A 21686-nucleotide genomic window follows, 5' to 3' on the forward strand; every position below is an offset into this window, starting at 1 on the left:
CTGAAATGACAATTTTCACAAATCACTATGTACACTCAAATGTGCTTAGATTAACACTACTGAGGACAGAAGGGGGAAGAGGAATAACAGACATTAAAAATCTACATAACAGTCAGATACAACCTTCTAAGGACCTGTTTTCATCAAAGAAAACAAGAATCAGCATTCCATGCAAGCGTATGCAATTCTGATAAGAAGTACACACCACTAAACTTAAATCAGAGCACAACCCAGAAAAATGAAGACATTATCACTATTGATGAAAAAGTTAACCAACGGAAGAGCATGATCCTCCACGGAAGACATCCCCATGATCTGAGCAGACTAGATGAATGCCTGGCTCAGAGCTGGAGATGTCTTTCCTGAAACAGAATGGTTCCTTGCGGCAATACAGGACCAGGTGGTTAACATAAAAAAAATTATTAAAGATGCATAATATAAGACCAATAAATTCAAGACAATAAATATAGAAAATGCCAAGAGAAACCAGAAAAAATTACAGGATCTTGTAGCAGTTTAACTCAATCTGATTACTTACACAGGTACAATCAAGTGGCAAACATCATTCAGTAAAACCTTACTTTAAAAGACAAATTCATAAAAGAAACTGCACCTTACTATAAATACAATCCTGATCCAGTTTTAGAGTCAGAGTTTTTTTTTAACCACAAATTATATTATAACAGATCAGTTATAACAGATAGGATAATCCATAATAACTATGCGGATATAATAATACAGGATAAACAAGCAAGGACACCTTACTTAATAGATATGTCCATTCCAAACACATATAACTCACAGAAATCAATAAGTGAAAAACACCAGAAATATGCTGAATTAAAAGAGGAAATTGAAAGACTATGGAACATGAACAGGGTATGCATTGTCCCAATAGTAATATCTACAACTGGTATCATCCCAAAGTCGCTACACAATAGCATTAAACAATTAGGGCTACACAGTAATATCTTTGTAAATCTTCAGAAAGCCACAATGCTCAACACCACTAGAATAGTTCAAAAGTTCATTGAGAAATGAGTGTGCTGGCTATGCCCATACCTCAGGTTTTACCAGCTTGCACTGTGAAAAAAAAAGCAATAAATGTCGAGAAGAGTCCTTGAAAGTGAGTCCACTGGTTGTGGGAACAGTTCAGTGATGGGATAAGTTGAGTGTAGTTATCCCCTTTCGTTCAGGAGCCTGATGGTTGAGGGGTAGTTACTGTTCCTGAATCTGGTGTTGTGAGTCCTAAGGCTCCTGTACCTTCTTCCTGATGCAGCAGCTAGGAGAGAATGTGTCCTGGGTGGAGGGGTTCTTTGATGACGTATGCTGCTTTCCTGCAACAACGGTCCGTGTAGATGTGCTCGATGGCGGGGAGGGCTTTACCTATGACGGACTGGACCGTGTCCACTACTTTCTGAAGGATAGGTTGAGTGAGCTAGGGCTCTTCTCATTGGAGCAAGAGAGGATGAGGGGAGATTTGATGGAGGTGAACAAGATGACAAAAGGCACTGATCGAGTTGATAGCCAGAGACAGTTGATACCCCGGGCTGAAATGGCTGATACAAGGTACATAACTTTAATGTAATTGGGGGAAAAGGTATGGTGAGTGGGATGTTGGAGTTAATCTCTTTACACAGAGAGTGGTGGGTGCAAGTAAAGCACTGTCAGGGGTGGTAATAGAGGCTAATACACTTAGATAGGTACATAGGAGATAGAAAACTTTATTGTTTTATTTATTGAGATACAGTGCGAAACAGGCCCTTCCAGCCGTTTGAGTCGCGTTACCAAGCAACCCTCAAATTAACCGTAGCCTAATCACGGGACAACTTACAATGACCAATGAACCTACCAACCGAGACGTCTTTGGGAGGAAACCGGGACACCCAGAAGAAACCCACTCAGTCACGGGGGGAGAATGTACAAACTCCTTACAGACAGTGGTGGGAATTGAACCCAGGTTGCTGATACTGTAAAGCGTTGTGCTGCCCACTACACTACAGTGCCACCCCTCCCTCCCCCTGTCCTTAATGGAGGGCTACGTGTGAGGGAAGTGTTCCATTGATCTTCGAGTTGGCTATGAAGTCCGCACATCACGGGCTGATGGGTGTGTGCTGTACTGTAATGTTCCACGTTCTATGTTCAATAATCATCTTACCTTAACTTCAGCCAGCTTTCCCTCCTTCTGCCAGTCCCATACGGAGAGTATGTGTTCATTTGAGTCATCCACAGCACACAGGTGAGCTCCTCCATTCTTTTAAATGAACCAAATTGTCAGTTACACGAGGCTCAACAAATGTACCAGTAACACATTAATAACACTGGGTTTAACCACAAAGGGTTTGCTTCCTGAATACTTTTGGGTGAATCATATGGATTTGAGACTGCTGATCATGAAAACCCATTTTTCCCTATCTCGTCATTTAAAAAAAATCACCTATATTTGTTATTTCAATTCATATTTTAAGTCAGAATATCTGATGCCAAGATTAAGGAGGGCATTCTTGTTGGTCCACAAATCAAACAGGTCATCAATGACAGGCAATGTTTAAAAATTTATTTATTTACGGGATGTGGGCCCTGCCAGCTGAGCTAGCATTTATTGCGCATCCCTAGTTGCCCTTGAGAAGGTGGTGATCAGCTGCCTTCTTGGGACTGGAGAAAATCTCATGGCAGGGATTCAGGATATTATTGAGAATTTTGTTGGCAAAGACAGAGCACGAAACTGCGTGCAGCTGGTTGACAACATGCTTCAAGCATACAAAACCATGAAGTGCAACCTGCCACTAAAGATTCTATTCCTGCATTCCCATTCCCTGCAAATCTTGGCACTGTTGGTGACGAGCACGGTGAAAGGTTTCACCAGGACATTGCGGTCATGGAGAAACGGTATCAGGGCAACTGGAATCTATCAATGCTGGCTGATTATTGTTGGACACTTAAGTGAGAAGCCTCACACACTGAGTACAAATGAAAATCATCAACAAAACAATTGAACTATTGTGAAGTGTCAGCACTGTTATGCAAGTAAATGCATTATATTCAATAAAAGTTAATTTCTTGATTCTTCAAATTCCTATGTGATACAAGTAGTCTCAAATTCTATTCGTGTTCAGCTTCAAGCGGTCTACACATATAAAAAAAGATTTCTGAGGAAGCAACTTCCAAAAAAAAATTGTTGCCCGGTGTTGACCTCGCCTTTGACATCTGACCTTTCATTCATCAACCATTTATAGTCCATCTCCGAACACCCTTTCTGCTTTGACCATTTCAATAGAGGCATCGCTGGTTGATGACTGGGCCCTGTTTTTACTGCCTTCCCCATGTTGACTATGTCGCAAAGTATCACTCAATATTGAAACCACACCTCCACATGACGTAATGAATGACATCAAAAGCACACAAGGTGGAGAAGAACAATTACTAGAGGTGGGTAGAGGAAGGAAACTAGTTCTGCCATTTGTACTGTGCCAAACATGTGAGTGATGATAAACCTGATTCTGATCTGGGTCTCTATTGTGGACTGAGAGTGGGAAGGGCGCAGGGAGAGGGGAACCATGGTTGGGAAAAGGGGAAGGGAGAAGGGAGGGAGTGGGAAGCACCAGAGAGACATTCTGTAATGATCAATAAACCAACTGTTTGGAATCAAGTGACCTTGCCTGGTGTCTCAGGTCTGGGTGTGTCTGTACCCACACCACCTCCCCCCACCTCTGGCACTCCTTCTCTGCCACCTGTCCCACACCCCTCCTGCGGCACTCCACCCTCGCCATTCCCAACATCATTTGCTCCCGCCAGACCTACAAACTTGCTCTCTGCTCCACGTTGTCAAATACAATATATTACAAATATGACAACTACAGAACTGTGCAAAAGCCTTAAGGCATTGTATGAAGGTTGTCCATTATCTACACTGATTTTGTTCATTTACAGTCAATCAAGAGAATCTGGCAGTGTACACTGGGTGAATCCCTCATCGATAACCATTAGGAACTAATACACAGTTTTATATTACTGTAGGGGTTTTAGTAGTGTTCTAATTTGTTCAGTGTGGGCACGTGGCCAAGTGGTTAAGGCATTGGACTAGCGACCTGAAGGTTGTGAGTTCGAGCCCCAGCCGAGGGAACGTGTTGTGTCCTTGAGCAAGGCACTTAATCACACATTGCTCTGCGACGACACCGGTGCCAAGCTGTATGGGTCCTAATGCCCTTCCCTTGGACAACATCGGTGTCGTGGAGAGGGGAGACTTGCAGCATGGGCAACTGCCGGTCTTCCATACAACCTTGTCCAGGCCTGCACCCTGGAGAGTGGAGACTTTCCAGGCGCAGATCCATGGTCTCGCAAGACTAACGGATGCCTTTAATTTGTTCAGTATTTCATTTAAATACATAAATTTGTCTTTTTATACTCTTTTAACTATTTCCATGAAACTTTGGCTAATTGGGGCTGCTGCTTAATTGGGATAAAATGTACTAGTCCCAATGTGCCCGAGTTAACTGGAATCCACTGTAATTAAAAGTCATTCCTGTCCAACGGGAAAAGAGCAACAGACTTCCTTCCCTTAGAGTGTCAGTGAACAGGATTTTTAAAACAATAACCTTGTAAACTCTAGCTTTCTAATTCCACGTTAGTTAATTAATGAAGATTAAATTCCCCAGCATCCATGGAGGGATTTGAACTTGCAAGAATATTAGGTTTACAAGACCATTAATATAACCTGATACTATAGTGCTCTGCCACCGTACAACTACAGTCGAAACAGCATTAATCCGCGACAATCAATCACAGCTAAGTGACCGGTTTGGAATGAAATGAGATTAACCAGCTGAGTGATCAATTCTCTGCCATTCCCTGATTGATAGCCGTAGGCCGCAAGTAGCCCAGGCTACATTATTGACCAATGGTTTGACTTCATTTTGCATGCACATCGTTAAGATTAGACACCGCTGAAGAACGTTTCCCCACTTACACACCTGCTGCTCTAGTTTTGAGTGGAGTGTGTCTAGGCCGAATATTGCAAGAGATTAATAAAGGGGTCTTGAAGGGTATTTCTTTGTGTGAGGAGGAATCTTCTCTTAGACTGGGTCATAACTAGTGCTCAGAGCTGGAGAAGGAGTCAAAGTCAGAGACAGAGAGACAGTAAACAGGCTCTCAGCCCAACTCATCCATTCTGAACTCATCCATTTCTTGCATTTGGCCCATATTATTCTAAACCACAAGGACTCCACAGATGCCAACAATGAAAGCGATATTCTAATAAAATCCAAAATGGACTTACAGATTTGGAGAAGGATACACAAGAAATGCCTCGATCGAAGAATCCTGATCCAATCACATGCAGTGTGTTAAGGCTTACAGAGTCCCAGACACGGACGTGAGGTGGAAGTTGCTGAGAGAAGGGAGAAAAGAAACATTCTTTAAATCTGTTGATACTTTACAAGCGGTAGGGTGCCCTCAGTGTTCAAAGCAAATTTTACTACCAAAGTACATATACGTCACCATATACGACCCTGAGATTTATTTTCTTGCGGGCATACTCAGCAAATCTATAGAATAATAACCATCGCAGAATCAATGAAAGATCGCCCAACTTGGGCGTTCAACCAGATTGCAGAAGACAAAAAACTGTCCAAATACAAAAAGAAAGAAATAATAAATAAATAAACAAACAAACAAACAAGCAAGTAAGCAATAAATATTGAGAGCATGAGATGTAGAGTCCTTGAAAGTGAGTCCATAGGTTGTGGGAACAGTTCAGCGATGGGGTGAGTGAAGTTGAGTGAAGTTATCCCCTGGTTCAAGAGCCTGATGGGTGAGGGGGGTCCCAAGGCGCCTGTACCTTCTTCCTGATGGCAGCAGTGAGAAGACAGCACGTCCTGGGTGGAGGGGGTCCTGGATGATGGATGCTGTCTTCCTGTGACAATGCTCCATGTGGATGTGCTCAAGCTCAATGGCTGAGAGGGCTTTACCTGTGATGCACTGAGCCGTACCCGCTACTATTTATAGAACTTTCCACCGAAAGGCATTTGTGTTTCCAGACCAGGCTGTGATGCAATCAGTTAATATACTCTTCACTACACATCTATAGAAATTTGTCAACATTGTAGAAGTCACAAGCTCCTGAGGAAGTAGAGGTGCTGCTGTGTTTGTTTGTAATTGCATTTAAATGGTGGGTCCAGGACAGGTCCTCTGAAATAATAACACTGAGGGATTTAAAGTTGCTGATTCTCTCCATCTCTGATCCCTCAATGAAACATATAGACCTCCGGTTTCCTTCTCCTGAAGTCAATAATCAGCTCCTTGGCCTTGCTGACATCGAGTGACAGGCTGTTGTTTTGTGCTCATTGTTCATGTCATGGACGGAGGTCTTTTCACTACGGATATTAGCTGCTAACCCGTTTTCCCTCTAGTTTAAATGCACATTGTTAAGACAAAAAATGCTTCCCCCTCATACGCCCTCCTGGCTATGTTTGAGTGAAGTGTGTCTAGGCTGAAGGTTGCGAGAGATAAAATGGGGTCTTGAAGGGTATTTCTTTGTGCGGGTGGAATCTTCTCATAGGCTGGGTCACAGCTAATGCTAGTACTACCTTCTCCGAAGCCCGAATACGCATACAAGGTAACCACGGATCATTCAGGTATCAATGACAGATATTTGTCCACTATTTCCAATGCAGAGACCCTCTGGGGAGTACAATAAGAGGATGCTCTTCGACCAGCCAAACTACATCGACAGCTCTTCCCCCAGTTTCTGGGCACCATCACAGTTGGAAGGAGCAGGACCACAAGAGGTTAATGGAGACTGTAAATGAACGTGGGGAATTTCTCTATGAAGTAAGGTGAGCATGGAGTGTAAATACAGTCACACAGCAGGTAAACAGACCCTTCGGCCCATCTAGGCCATGCTAACCATCAAGATCCCATTTAATTAGAGTCATAGGGCACTGTAGCACACAAACAGGCCCTTCGGCTCATCTAGTCCATGCTGAACTGTTATTCTGCCTAGTCTTATCGACCTGCACCTGGACCATAGCCCATCCACGTACCTATCCAAACTTATCTTAAATGTTGCAATCAAACCCCCATCTACCACTTGTGCTGGCAGCTCGCTCCACACTCAAACCAATCTCTGAGCGAAGAAGTTCCCCTTAAATATTTCACCTTTCACCCTTAACCTATGAACCCTAGTTCTCATCTCACCCAACCTCTAAAGTCCTAACCTATTTAACCTTTCCCTTTAACACAGGTCCTCAAGTCCCGGCAACATCCCTGGGAAGATTCACTGTACACTTTCAATCTTATTGATGTTTCTCCTCCACGTTGGAGGGCAGGATTGAACTTGAACTGCTCGCAGAGCTTCTCGAGGAAGTTACAAGGGAAGAGGATGAAGACAAGGCAGTGGATGTTGTCTACATGGACTCTGGTAAGGCATTTGACAAGATCCCACATGGGAGGTTGGTCAAGAAAGTTCAGTTGCTCGGCATTCAAGATGAGGTAGCAAATTGGATTAGACATTGGCTTTGCAGGAGAAGTGGTGGTAGAGGGTTGCCTCTCTGACTGGAGGCCTGTGACTGGTGGTGTGCCACAGGGATCGGTGCTGGGTCCATTGTAGTTTGCAATCTGTATCATTGATCTGAATGATAATGTGGTTGACTGGATTGGCAAATTTGCAGATGACACCAAGATTGGGGGTGTAGTGGACAGTGAGGAAGACTATCAGAGCTTGCAGCAGGATCTGGACCAGATGGAAAAATGGGCTAAAATACGGTAGATGGAATTTAATGCAGACAAGTGCAAGGTCATAGTCATAGTGATACTTTATTGATCCCGGGGGAAATTGGTTTTCATTACAGTTGCACCATAAATAATTAAATAGTAATAAAACCATAAATAGTTAAATAGTAATATGTAAATTATGCCAGGAAATAAGTCCAGAACCAGCCTATTGGCTCAGGGTGTCTGACCCTCCAAGGGAGGAGTTGTAAAGTTTGATGGCCACAGGCAGGAATGACTTCCTATGACAATCTGTGTTGCATCTCGGTGGAATGAGTCTCTGGCTGAATGTACTCCTGTGCCCACCCAGTACATTATGTAGTGGATGGGAGACATTGTCCAAGATGGCATGCAACTTGGACAGCATCCTCTTTTCAGACACCACCGTCAGAGAGACCAGTTCCATCCCCACAACATCACTGGCCTTATGAATGAGTTTGTTGATTCTGTTGGTGTCTGCTACCCTCAGCCTGCTGCCCCAGCACACAACAGCAAACATAATAGCACTGGCCACCACAGACTCGTAGAACATTCTCAGTATCGTCCGGCAGATGTTAAAGGACCTCAGTCTCCTCAGGAAATAGAGATGGCTCTGACCCTTCTTGTAGAGATGCTGCACTTTGGACGGACCAACCAGGGTAGGTCTCACACAGTGAACAGTAAGGCACTGAGGTGTGTGGTAGAACAAAGGGATGTGGGAATATAGGCACATAATTCATTGAAAGTGGCATCACAGGTAGATAGGGTCATAAGGAGAGCTCTTGGCACATTGGCCTTCTGTGACGACAAATCAAGTTATCAGAAGATTGATGCTGATGAGAGAGATAAGGGAGACAATGGAGAAACATTCAAAATGCTAATAAGAGAGAAGAGCGAGATTAAAGAGAAAGAAACACATTTCAGAATATTGACAGACTGGTTGCTTTGAACCTGAACTGTTTGAAGTTTGATGGACAGGCGATACCCCAGCAGGGGGATAAAAAGAACAGGTTCACTGAGGCACGACAGACACCACGAGATCACGAGATAACGAGATCCTGGAAGAGCGGTGTGCCCCCACAAGTTGGTGGGAGTTTGGAGGTCTGGTCGTGGGAACCGACCATAGACGCACAGGGTGAAAGGGTACGATCGGCAGGAACCTGGTGTGTGTGTCTGCCCTTGCCTGGGTGTCGGGTTCACCATGGAAGAACGGTCGTATCCGGAATGGAAGGGTCACAGTCGGTGACCACAGAAGACATTAAAAGGGTTCGCCTGAAAGCTAACTGCGAAGAACATCAAAGGTCTGTCTGAATCAGATTTGCATATTCTCTCTCCCTCTCCAACGGCACAACAGCGATTACTGCGAACTGTACTAAGCTGAACTGAACTCTGCGTCACTTGAGACTGATCATTTTACCCCTAGACTGCGATAGAGCTTGATTGATTCCTATTACCCTAGTTCTGTGTACACGTGTGTATTATCATTGCTAACCTGTTGCATTTACATCCTTACGATTAGAGTACTGTGTTACTTATTTCTTTAATAAAACTTTATTAATTTCTGTTAAACCAGACTCCAACTAAGTGGTCCATTTCTGCTGGTTTGGCAACCCAGTTACGGGGGTACGTAACACTTCATAAATCAAAATACTGAGTACAGGAGATGGGATGTTATGTTGTTGTATGAGATGTTGGTGAGGCCTAATTTGGAGTAGTGTGTATAGTTTTGGTCACCTACCTACAGGAAAGATGTAAATAAGGTTGAAAGAATACAGAGAAAATTTACAAGGATGTTGCTGGGTGTGGAGCACCTGAGTTATAAGGAAAGGTTTGAACAGGTTAGGAGTTTATTCCTCGGAATGTAGAAGATTGAGGAGAGATTTAATTGAGACACACAATTATGAAGGGCGTAGACAGGGTAAATACAAGCAGGCTTTTTCCGCTGAGGTTGGGTGGAACTACAAGTGGAGGTCATGGGTTAAGGGTGAAAGGTGAAAAGCTTAATGGGAACATGAGGGGAAACTTCTTCACCCAGAGCTTGGTGAGAATGTGGAACGAGCTGCCAGCACAAATGGTGCATGCAAGCTCGATTTCAACGTTTGGATAAGTACATGGATGGGAGGGGTATGGCGGGCTATGGTCTGGGAGCAGATTGATGGGAGTAGGCAGTTTAAATGGTTCAGCGTGGACTAGAAGTGGGACGTGTGAGGCAGGAGCTTCGCCTGCAATACTACAGTGCTGCCTCTAGTCTTACACACACTAAATTAGAAGCTGGAGCTTGTATTAAGAGAATATACGGAGGGGGGGAAATCAATTATTCTTGTTTTGAGAATCACTGAGAAGGAGAAATTTGGTCTACTTTGAACCCACCAACCCTGGCACACAAAGTCTCAGTGCTTGCTCTTTCTACAAGAACCCTACAACCGACTGCAGAACACATCTTTGCCTTCAGGCGCTGAGTGGATGAAGATTAGAATACAAACTCACCTTCTGCATTTGACTAATTAAGGCAGAATTTGAATGCACATCGTACCTTTCCATCTTTAGAGGTTCCCGTCACCTGCCCTGTTGCCATGGTGACTCTGTCTGGGTGAACGGCAAGGCTGAGAAACAGATCAGGAAGAGGTAGATGAGTCATCACGCGGGCTTCGTGTCCCACTTCAAAAATAACACCACGATCCACGAATCTGCTCGAAAACCATTGCAGTTAAAGATACACTTTGGCCTGCCCGAGATTTGCTGGTCCTTCAGTGTGAGATGTCTACAGTGAATGGGAGGAGGACATTGCAGCCAGCTAAGAGGGGCTCGAATTATCTTGGTGGAGGGCACTCACAGTTTTCATTTGACACATTATCTCCCTCTTAGATGGTGCTGTTAAAATCTCCTGCTGTTAAAAGCCAGGAGGAACAGCAGGGGTGGCTTTGTAAAGCTGGAACAAGGAACATCTTTCGCTTGCACAGAGGCAAACGAAATTCCTTGGTCCATCTTTACAAGGGTCTCAAAGTCTTCCGAAGTTCCTCACCTCCCTGTGGTGCCCAAACCTCAAGACTTTGGTCCAGGCAACAGGCAGCTGAAGTGGGAATAGGATCAGCATACTGTGCTGGTGTGTCTAGAGGCTGAAGTGATGGAGAGTGTGGGAATAGCAGAGAGACCTGGAGGGCGTGAGAAAGGAGCAAGACCCATTGTACAAGGACCTGGTCTGTGAACTACCTGCAGTTTCTTATAACTCCGGAGTTCAAAGTTCAAAGTAAAATTTATTATCAGGGTACATATATGACATCATATACCACCCTGAGATACATTTTCTTGCGGGCATACTCAGCAAAACTATAGAATAGTAACTTCAACAAGATCAATGAAAGATCAACCAGAGTGCAGAAAGCAACAAACTGTGCAAATGTAAATATAAATAAATAGCAATAAATAACAAGAATATGCGATAAAGAGTCCTTAAAGTGAGATCATTGGTTGTGGGAAACATTTCACTGATGGGTTGAGTGAAGTTAACTGCTTTTATTCAAGAACCTGATGGTTGAGGGGTAGAAACTGTTCCTGAACCTGGTGATGTGAGTCCAGAGTCTCCTGTACCTTCTACCTGATGGCAGCAACAAGTAGAGATCATGGCCTGGGTGGTGGGGATCTCTGATGATGGATGCGGTTTCCCTCTGAAATAGTAATGTCCAGGAATTTAAATTCCGGGGGCTGTGGAGCTCCAGAGACTCCAGAATAGTATTAAGACAAAGAATGCAGGTAGCTAATTTTTATTTTACAGGAGTGATCTTTTCTTTCCATTTTTTTCTGGAAGCATGCCTGTCATTCACTGATCGATCTTCCATTCTGAGTGTGAATTATCTTGTTGATGGTCAGAATGTCCTGCCCAGCTGCCACTATGAATTATTTGTTGTGGCCGTTTCCAATGGAAGCCTCTCAAGGTCCAATCCTATGTCCTCGTTGTGAGGGGTGGATATGGGCAAGGCCGGTCAAGAGAGATCTGGTGAAGCTGAATATGCCAATGGATTACAGAGAGATCTGGTGAAGCTGAATATGCCAATGGATTACAGAAACTTTAATGAACTCCAACTGTACCATTGGTTTTGGACAATGGAGACGGGAGGTCATCAATGGCTTATTCTCCACAGGGAGCTGAGGACCCAAGACAAAGAAGAAGTTTCCAGTGCATGAGACTTGAGTGAAAGATTACAGCCAAATGTCTACAGTTTTTTTTAACAAGGATGTTGCCGGGACCTGACAATCTGAGTTATGAGGAAAGGTTGGGTAGGTTTGGACTTTATGTCCTGGAGCGTAGGAGAATGAGGTATGCACAGTTAAGAGGAGTATACATAGGGTAAATACGAGCAGGCTTTTTCCACGGGTGTTGGGTGAGATGAGAACTACAGGTCATAGGTTAAGGGTGAAAGGTGAAATGTTTAAGGGGAACCAGAGGGGCAACTTCTTCACTCAGAGGGTAGTGAGAGTGTGGAATGAGCTGCCAGTGGATGTGGGTTCAATTACAACTTTTAAGAGAAGTTTGGATCAGTACATGGATGGGAGGGGTTTGGAGAGCTATGGTACAGGTTAGGGCTGATGGGACTAGCCAGGGTAACAGCTTGTCATGGACTAGATGGGCTGAAGGGCTTGTTCGGTTCTGTAGTGCTCTATGACTCTAACAGGAATCAAGAGGTAGTGGAGAATATTAGATTGGGAATACAGTCCTGACACTATCGGCGATGGACTCCCACTCTCGAAGCTTGCCGAGCGGCCTAGCATTTCCAATATCTCCAGGAGCGGCCCGGAAGATGTGTGCCTTCAGGGTGCAGCCTTGTGGTCCACCAATTCCTCACTGCTGTCGCCGACTGAAGAATCGCAGGAGATCAGAACACTGAGACAGCAGAGTGACTCGAGCAATCTCTCTCTCTCTCTCTCCATGGTGAGAGAGAATTTGCTGCTGACTCTCGAGTCGGGGAACTCGAAATAAAAGCAACACTGCAGAATATAACACTGAAACAGCCAGCTGTTGGTCTCTCTCATGGTGGCAGGAGTGATGCCTCCCTCTCCCTCGTTAGTGAGGGACCGAGAGAGAGCCCGCCGGATGCCGAACTGTTAGGTGAACAGTGGTTTTTGCTGGGCTCTAGATCACGGCCTCTTTGGGGGCTTTGCTATTGTTTACAGAGCGAGTGGTAAGGGGGGGCTGATACTTTTGCTCAGGCAGGTGGGAGAGGGGAAGAGGGGTACGATCAATGCTTTGCTGTGCTTGTGTGTGGGAGGGGTGATGGGACCGCTTTGGGCTTCTAACTTTTTCCTGTCGTTCATTCCTTGGAGTTTTTTTTTCTGTTTCGAGGACGTCTGTGAAGAGTAAGAATTTCAGGTTGTACACTACGTACATTCTCTGATATTAATTGGAAACATTACCTGATACCTTGTCGCAAATGAGGAGGGGGGTGTTCCTATACAAAGCCCTCGCATAGTGAGGACTCTGTCTGTACAGCTGATCAGTATGATAGTGAAAGAATCTAGAACGAGACCCCAGTTCCAGAGAGCGAGAGGCTACTCACCATTTCACGTCATCGTTGTGTCCAAGGTAGTGACGCTGTAGCTGCTCCTCTACGTTATACAACACCACCACCGATGCGATGAAATACACAATCTCGCCCGTCGGCAGGAGATAGAGGTTGGAGCGACAATCACGCCCGCGGTAACCGTAACTGGAAAAGAGTCATTAAGGCCAACCAACAACGGGAAGTCACTGCAGAGCAATGCCCGATTAGAGATTCAGCCCAGTAACAGTCCCTGCTGCCCAACCAGCCTGTGCCGCCCAATACACCCATGTGACCAGTTGACCTCCCAGCCCGTGCATCTTTGTAACATGGGAAGAAACCGAAGCCCCTGGGAGGAGACCCACACGGTCGCGGGCAGAACGTACAAATTCCTTACAAACAGTGGTGGAATTGAACCCGGGTCGCTGGCACTGTAACTGCGTGACGCTAACCGCTACGCTGCTGATCCGCCTCAGTTTCTGTGCGCGCAAGGAGCAGTCTGTGGGTGGTCAGCCTCACAAAATCCTGACAACTTCCAAACAGCAAGAACCTGACATCTTCCAAACAGCAAGAGTGTTCTCGGCCTGAAACATCAACTGTTTATTCCCCTCCATAGATGCTGCTTGGCCTGCTGAGTTCCTCCAGCACTTCATATTGCTCAGGCTTTTCAGAATCTCCACAACCTCATGTTTAAAACACAAAATAGTTTCAGTCAGCTAAAAGAAAATAAATTAATAAAGGCATCTGTTAGTCTTGCGAGACCATGGATCTGTGCCTGGAAAGTCTTCACTCTCCAGGGCGCAGGCCTGGGCAAGGTTGTATGGAAGACCAGCAGTTGCCCATGCTGCAAGTCTCCCCTCTCCACGACACCAATGTTGTCCAAGGGAAGGGCATTAGGACCCATACAGCTTGGCACCAGTGTCGTCGCAGAGCAATGTGTGGTTAAGTGCCTTGCTCAAGGACATAACACGCTTCCTTGGCTGGGGCTCAAACTCACGACCTTCACATCGCTAGCCAAATGCCTTAACCACTTGGCCACGTGCCCACTAAAAGAAAAATGAGCTACTAATGAAGAATTGTTTGTTGTTTTCCTGATATTTGTTGACTCAAGCTGATCAAACCTGCACGTGAGGCCACAGAGAGCGAATGATGGCAAAACCAAAGACATCCAATTCGGGCCTGGTACTCAGGACGTCCGAGCAAAGTTACTGCCTCATAACATAGCAATCAGTGTAATGCCATTTCAGTGCCAGTGACGCGAGTTCAATTCCTGCCACTGTCTGTAAGGAGGTTCTACGTTCTCCTCATGATCAGATGGGTTTCCCCCGGGTGCTCTGGTTTCAAAGTTCAAAGTAAATTTATTATCAAAGTACATATCTGTCTCTCCAAGAGGACCACAACCTTGTCGAGGTTTGGTGGCTTGCGTGCCTCATTGACCTGGAGAGCCACGTTGGGTGCAGTCAGGGCTTTGGCCAAAGGATCGAGGCCAAACTGAGAGTGGTCCGCTGATCCTCCAGTGTCTCAGCTCAGGGTCAACAACCCTAAATAGTCAAAAAAAACTGTTACGAAAACAGCAACGAAGAATCTTTCTGTATCTGTGCAAGGCGGTGCAGAGATGGGTGCCATTTACTGCTGCTCTAACTGCCAGCAGGTAGTAAGTAATTATATATATATAGGTCACCATATACAACCCTGAGGTTTATTTTCTTGTGGGCATACTCAAATCCAAAATAGAATCAATGAAAGAACCCACCAACATGGGAGTTAAACCAGTGTGAAAAAGACAACAAGCTGCACAAATAACAAAATGGAAGAAATAATCATAATAAATAAATAAGCAAGAATTATCAAGAGTGTGAGATGAAGAGTTCTTGAAAGTGAGTCTATAGGTAGTAGGAACGTTTCAATGATGGGGCGAGTGAAGTTATCACAAACACGAGAAACTCTGCTGATGCTGGAAATCCAAGCAACACACACACACACACGCACACACACACACACATACGCACACACACGCACACACACGCACACACACACGCATGCACACACACACACGCATGCACACTCACACACTCACACCCATACACGCACACACACACACTCACACGCACACATGCACACTCACACCCACACACACATGCACACTCATGCACACACACACACTCACACACTCACACCCACGCACACACACACATGCACACATGCACACTCACACACATTCAGACGCACACACACGCACGCACGCACACTCACACACAAAGTGCTGGAGGAACTCAGCAGGTCAGGCAGCATCCATGGAGGAGGCCGAGACCCTTCATCAAGACTGGAAGAAAAGATGACAAGTTAGAGAAAAGATGACAAGTTAGAGCAAGAGGGTGGGGGGGTGGAGGGGAGGAAGAAGTACAAAGTGGTAGGTGACAGGTGAAACTGAGAGAGCAGGAGGGTTGAAATAAAGAGCTGGGAAGTCGATTGGTGAAAGAGCTAAGGGGCTGGAGGAGGGGGAATCTGATGGAAGAGGGATCAGAGGAAAGGGTGAGCAGCTTCAGATTCTTGGGGTGCCATCGTCTCTGAAGATATGCCCTGGGCTCAACATATTGATGCAATTACGGAAAAGGCCTACTTCAGCACGAGATTCAGGAGGTTTGGTATGTCACCAAAGACACTAGCAAATTTTTACAGATGCACCGTGGGCAGCATCCTGACTAGCTGCATCAGCTCCTGATACTGGGTCGACAGTGCACAAGATGGGGAAAAGTGCAGGAGGGTTGTAAACTCAGCCAACTCCATCGTGGGCACCAGCTCCCCCACTATCGAGGACATCTTCAATAGGCAATGCCTCAAGAAGGCAGCATCCATCATTAAGGACCTCCATCACCCAAAGCATGGCCTCTTCTTATTACTATCATCAGGGAGGAGGTACAGAAGCCTGAAGGCACACAGCCAGTGTTTTAGGAACAACCAATTCCCCTCCTCCATCAGACTTCTGAATGGTCCATGAACTCATGAACACTACCTCATTATCACGCACAAGATGCTGGAGGAACTCAGCAGGTCAGGCAGCGTCTATGGAAAAGAGCAAACAGTCCAGTCGATGTTTTGGGTCGAGACCCTTCATCATTCCCATAGATGCTGTGTACCTCCAGCACTTTGTGTATGTTGGTCTGGATTTCCAGCATCTGCAGAATCTCTTGTGTTTGTGATTTCCCACCGTTTTGCTCTATTTTGGCACTATTTATCTATATTTTTATATTCGTTACTGTCATTGATAGTAATTTTCTCAATGCATTGCACTGCCCTGGTGACAAAGCAATAAATTTCACGCTGTTCGTCAGTGACGATGAACCTCTCTGGTTCACAGTGGAGGATACACCCACTCCATCTTCAGCTTGTGGGCTGGTAATTCGGTTGTGGCCTGGAGCCTGTAAGATCCCGTCAATGCCTGGGGCATGTGCAGCGTGACAGGGCGTCCGCGCAGGAACATCTTCACGTAGCCCTCTTCTGCAAGGCACAGGGGAATAGGGAGAAGTGAGAGAGACACATGTACAAAATTCAGTCCTGAAAATAAACACCCCAATGCTACAACATAGAACAGTACAGCACAGGAACAGCTCCTTCGGCTCTCAATCTTGTACCAAGCCAGCTGAAAAGTAAATTAAGAAACAAAATTTCCTCCCTACACCATATCCATATCGCCCCATCTTCCTCATGTTCATGTGCCTATCTAAACGTCTCTTAAAAGCTTCTAACGTATTTTCCTCATGGCAGAACATTCCAGGCATCCACCACTCGCTGAGTAAAAAACTTACCCCTCACATCCCTCTTGAACCTACCCCCTCTCACCTTCAATGCATGCCCTCTGGTGTTAGACATTTCAACCTTGGGGAAATAGATACTCTCTGTCCTCCCTGTCTATGCCTTTTACAGTCTTGTAAACCTCTACTGAACCTCCCCTCATCTTCCGGTTCTCCAGAGAAAACAACCCAAGTTTATCCAGCCTCTCGTGACAGCACATGCCCTCTAAACCAGGCAGCATCCTGGTAAACCTCTTCTGCACCCTCACCAAAGCCTCAACAACCTTCCTATCGTGCGAGGGGCTACGAAACCTGCATGCAGTACTCCAGATGTGGCCTAACCAGAGTTTTATAAAGTTGAAATTATTCTGGCCTATTGCTCAGTTGTCATTTTGATCACAGTTGTGAAACTTTTAATGCTGTGAAAGTCACCTTATAATTCAGAAAACATTCACTGTTGTTAACCTTTTAATGAAGCCACTATTTTAAAGCAAGAACAAACCAATTATAAGCATCCATGCCTCTGAAAGTCCAACCCTACGTCCTCGTCGTGAGAGGTGGGATCGGGTAATAGGGTTCTGGTGAAGCTGCACAGCCCAATCTCCTCCACTCTGGATGCAACAGACTGCAGACGCATTGAAGAAATCCCATCGACCATCGACTTCCGATCATTGACGGCCTCTGCTCTGCTTTGGAGCTAAAGACCCACTGGTGTAAGTATAAGCACTAGTGATATAGAAACCTTTCACAGTGACACAGAGGTCACAGCTATTCTGATTGTAACCTCAGACGAGAATCAACTTTATTCACCAGAAACACTCACGTGTTAGGGATTTGCTGTGGTGCGCTGGCGTGACACACAACAAAAACCAACGTTCAACAATTAGATAAAAACCAAACCAAGAGGTTGAAGTACAAATATGGAATAAAATGTGCATAAATACGTAAATACCAGCTTGTAAGCAGTATTATAAAAGAGATACAAGGCCACTCTGGCCTTTGACCTCTTCTCACCTGCCTATCACCTTCCCCTGGGTCCCCTCCTCCTTCCCTTTCTCCTATGGTCCACTCACCTCTCCTATCAGATTCTTTCCTCTTCAGCCCTTTCCCACCCGCCTGGCTTCACCCATCACCTTCCAGCTATCCTCCTTCCCCCCTCCCACCTTATTCTGTCTTTTTCCCCCTTTCCTTTCCCGTCCTGTTAAAGGGTCTCGGCCCGAATCGTCGGCTGCTTATTCATCTCCATAGATGCTGCCCGACCCTCTGAGTTCCTCCAGCAGTTTGCGTGCGTTGCTCTGGATTTCCAGCACCTGCAGAATCTCTTGTGTTTATAAAAAGTGGTTAAAATATTTTTACAGTGCAGTGCAGTTACTGGGGTCATAGAGGGGGTGAGGGTGGCTGGCTAAAATGGTTGATCAGATTAACGGCCTGGGGGAAGAAACTTTTAAGATGGTGTGAAGCTTTTGTTTTAACAACCTTATAGTGCTTTCCATGGGGGGATTTTGGAAAAGGCAGTTTGCTGGTTGGGAGGTGTCCACAATGATTTTTCCTGCCGACTATAAGAAGTCCCGCAGCGAGGGGAGACGGCAGCCAATGACATTGTCAGCTGACTTGGCAGTTCGCTGAAGTTTTTTCAGTCTATTATAAGAGGCTGCTGCACCAAACCAGGCAGCAAAGGCTGACGTGAAGGTGCTCTCTATGGTGGCAGAGTAGAACTGCATCTGTGTGTCCTGGGAAAGGTGGAATTTGACCAACTTCTGCAAGAAGTCCATCTCCTGCCGAGCCGTTTTGTTAATGAAGGCAATATGGTTCTCCCACATGAGGACATACAGCCACAGTGGTAAACTTCCTGATAGGTGCCATCCATTTCTGCTTTTAAACACTTGAGTCAAGTGTGTTTCAAGCTCACTGCGTAGGGAGGGAAATAATGTGCACGGTATTGTGCAGAACACTGCAAACTCTGCAACAGAACAGTACGTGATGGGGTACTCAGCAGCTTGGGAGCACCGGTGGTGATTTCACACGTAGAGTGACTGCAGCAATTCTTGCCTGGCACTGGTATAAAGACATTGATCACAAAGCAGTCTGAATAAATAGCAGTCCAACCACCCGGAGAGTACCAAAACGTCGCAGGGTTCATCTGAAGCTCAAAGCAGAAATTCCAAGTGCCCTAGCTGCCTACTTCCTCCAGTTCACTCAAAGGATAGTTAGTGGCAGGGTCGAGGACACTCATAATCATTATTGCCAAATACAATGGAGCCGATTGTTGGATTGTTTTACCGGCACACACAGGTCATGGGACTTTGGGTCAAATCAATAAGAGGTTATCAACAATAACCTCAAACCTGCCTGCATACTGCCAGGAGAGATTTTCCATATTTTATTGCACCTGAAGACACACACACACTCTTTGTTCAGGGTGGTATCAATGGTCTTGCATTACAAACCAGACTGTATCTCAGCCAAACCCAGTTTATTCATTCAGTTAGTCAAAGGCAAGGCCTTGGATTTTTTGCCCATCTCCAAGCAAGATTCAGCCAAGTCAACTTCCCTGGCCACTCCAATTTACAATTGAACACATACAAAAGGTTGGAGGAACTCAGCAGGTCAGGCAAAGTCTGCAGAGAGGAATAAAATTCAAAGTAAAATTTATTATCAGAGGACATAAATGTCACCATATACAACCCTGACATTCTTTTTTCCCACGGGCATACTCAGCAAATCTCTAGAACAGTAACTGTGAACCGGGTCAATGAAAGAGCAAGAGCAAAGAAGACAACAAACTGTGCAAATTCAACTATAAACAAATAGTAATAAATAATGAGAGCTTGAAACAACAAGATAAAGAGTCCTTAAAGTGAGATCACTGGTTGTGGGAACATCTCAATAGAGTCCAGCAAAGGGTCCTAGTGAAGGGTCTCGGCCCAAAACGTCGACGTTTTAATTCCTCTTCATAGACGCTGCCTGACCTGCTGAGTTACTCCAGCATTTTGCGTGCATTGCTGTAGAATCTGATGTTACATCGAAATGTACAAATTCTTGGAGTGTCCAAACAGGGTGGACATAGAGAAGACATTTCCTCTGTGGGGAAGACCTAAAGTTAGGATCCACTCTTTAAAAATAAGGTGTCACAAGTTTAAAACTAAGATGAGGTGAAAACCTTTTCCTCAAAGCCCTGAATCCTTCGAACTCATCCTTAAAGAGCAATGGAAAGTCAGTAACCTTTTTCTAAGTTTAGCGAAGACCATGAGGTGGCAGGGTGGAGATACGTCTCTACTAAAAGAGGTGTAAGGCGCTACGTCCCTCCATTAACCTGCAGGTCACCCTCGGGCAAGGTGTAGCACCTGCTTAGCCCTCAGATCAGGGTCACATGAACCCATGGGAGCAGGTGGTGGATGGTCATATGAGCAGCCGGTGCAGATCACAAGCCCTGGTTATGTGACCACTGACACCAGGCAGACAATCTCTGAAGAGTATTGATAATGGCTGGGGTCACCCATCTGGTAAAGACACTGCCCAGAAGAAGGCAATGGCAAACCACTTCTGTAGAAAACTTTGCCTAGAACTTTCATGGTCGTGGAAGGACTGTGATCATCTACATCAAAGACATTTCATACAATGCACGAATTAACGAAGACAGATTCTCGGTACACCAAGGGGTGGAAGTTTATCATGGGTAGAAGGAATTCTGAGGCTGATGTTACAATAAGCTCAGTTATGATCTTCTTAAAATGTACATTCATTTTGAAGAGGAGTCTTTATTTTTTAAATATTTGATGCTCACTGTTGCATTGGGATGTAGAATTGTATTTTTCTTTAAGTTTCACCTTTTGATGCTTGTTTGTATTTTTATGTAATCACGTATATAACTATAATTGTTGCCTGGTTCCAACAGAGCTTAACTAACCATTTCCTGTCAATGAGAACTGACAGTGATTGATAGCTCGAGTGAAATTGAGGTTGGGCATTTATTTGGTTTTATTCAGAGGTACAGCACGGTGATAGGCCCTTCTACGCTGTAGCTCAATAAACAAATAAACAGATAACACCATTACGGTACAGGCAACCCGGGTTCGATTCCCGTTGCTGGCCCAGTAATGCTTGCCACCCAATTACACCCATGTGACCAATTCACTTACTACCTGTCTACCTCTCCAATATGGGAGGAAACTGGAGCACCCGGAGGAAACAGATACGCTCTCAGGGAAAACGTACAAGCTCCTTACAGGCGGTGTCTGGATTTGAACCCGGGTTGCCTGTACTGTAATGGCATTACTTATTTATCGACGCACAGCACAGAACAAGCCCTTTCGGCTCTTCGAGCTGCTTTCCCCAGCAATCCGGCAATTTAAACCCACCCTAATCACGGGACAATTTACAATGACCAATTAACCTGCCAACCGGTATATCTTTGGACTGTGAGAGGAAACCAGAGCACCTGGCGGAAATCCACACAGTCACGGGGGGGGAGGGGGTGCGGGGAGAATGTACAGACTCCTTACAGGCAGGGGTGGGAATTGAACCCGGGTCACCTGTACAGTACAGTGTTGTCCTAACCACTACGCTACCATTTATTGAGTATACCCACAAGAAAATGAATCTCGGGGTGGTATAT

At 45.3% G+C, this 21686-nt stretch overlaps 1 protein-coding gene across 2 annotated transcripts in view; it reads right to left on the reverse strand.

Annotated features, from left to right (window-relative positions):
* Nucleotides 1-21686, reverse strand: part of eml2 (EMAP like 2) — a 99847-nt gene that overhangs the window by 43274 nt on the left and 34887 nt on the right. For both annotated transcript variants that reach the window (XM_072269823.1, XM_072269822.1), the window contains 5 exons: nucleotides 16649-16778; nucleotides 13299-13448; nucleotides 10280-10349; nucleotides 5276-5386; nucleotides 2159-2254 (listed from right to left, as the gene is read on the reverse strand). In XM_072269823.1, the coding sequence (XP_072125924.1) occupies nucleotides 2159-2254; nucleotides 5276-5386; nucleotides 10280-10349; nucleotides 13299-13448; nucleotides 16649-16778 (557 nt within the window). The remainder of the gene's footprint in view (nucleotides 1-2158; nucleotides 2255-5275; nucleotides 5387-10279; nucleotides 10350-13298; nucleotides 13449-16648; nucleotides 16779-21686) is intronic.

The sequence above is a fragment of the Mobula birostris genome, chromosome 10 (assembly GCF_030028105.1).
Source record: "Mobula birostris isolate sMobBir1 chromosome 10, sMobBir1.hap1, whole genome shotgun sequence".
NCBI lineage: Eukaryota > Metazoa > Chordata > Chondrichthyes > Myliobatiformes > Myliobatidae > Mobula > Mobula birostris.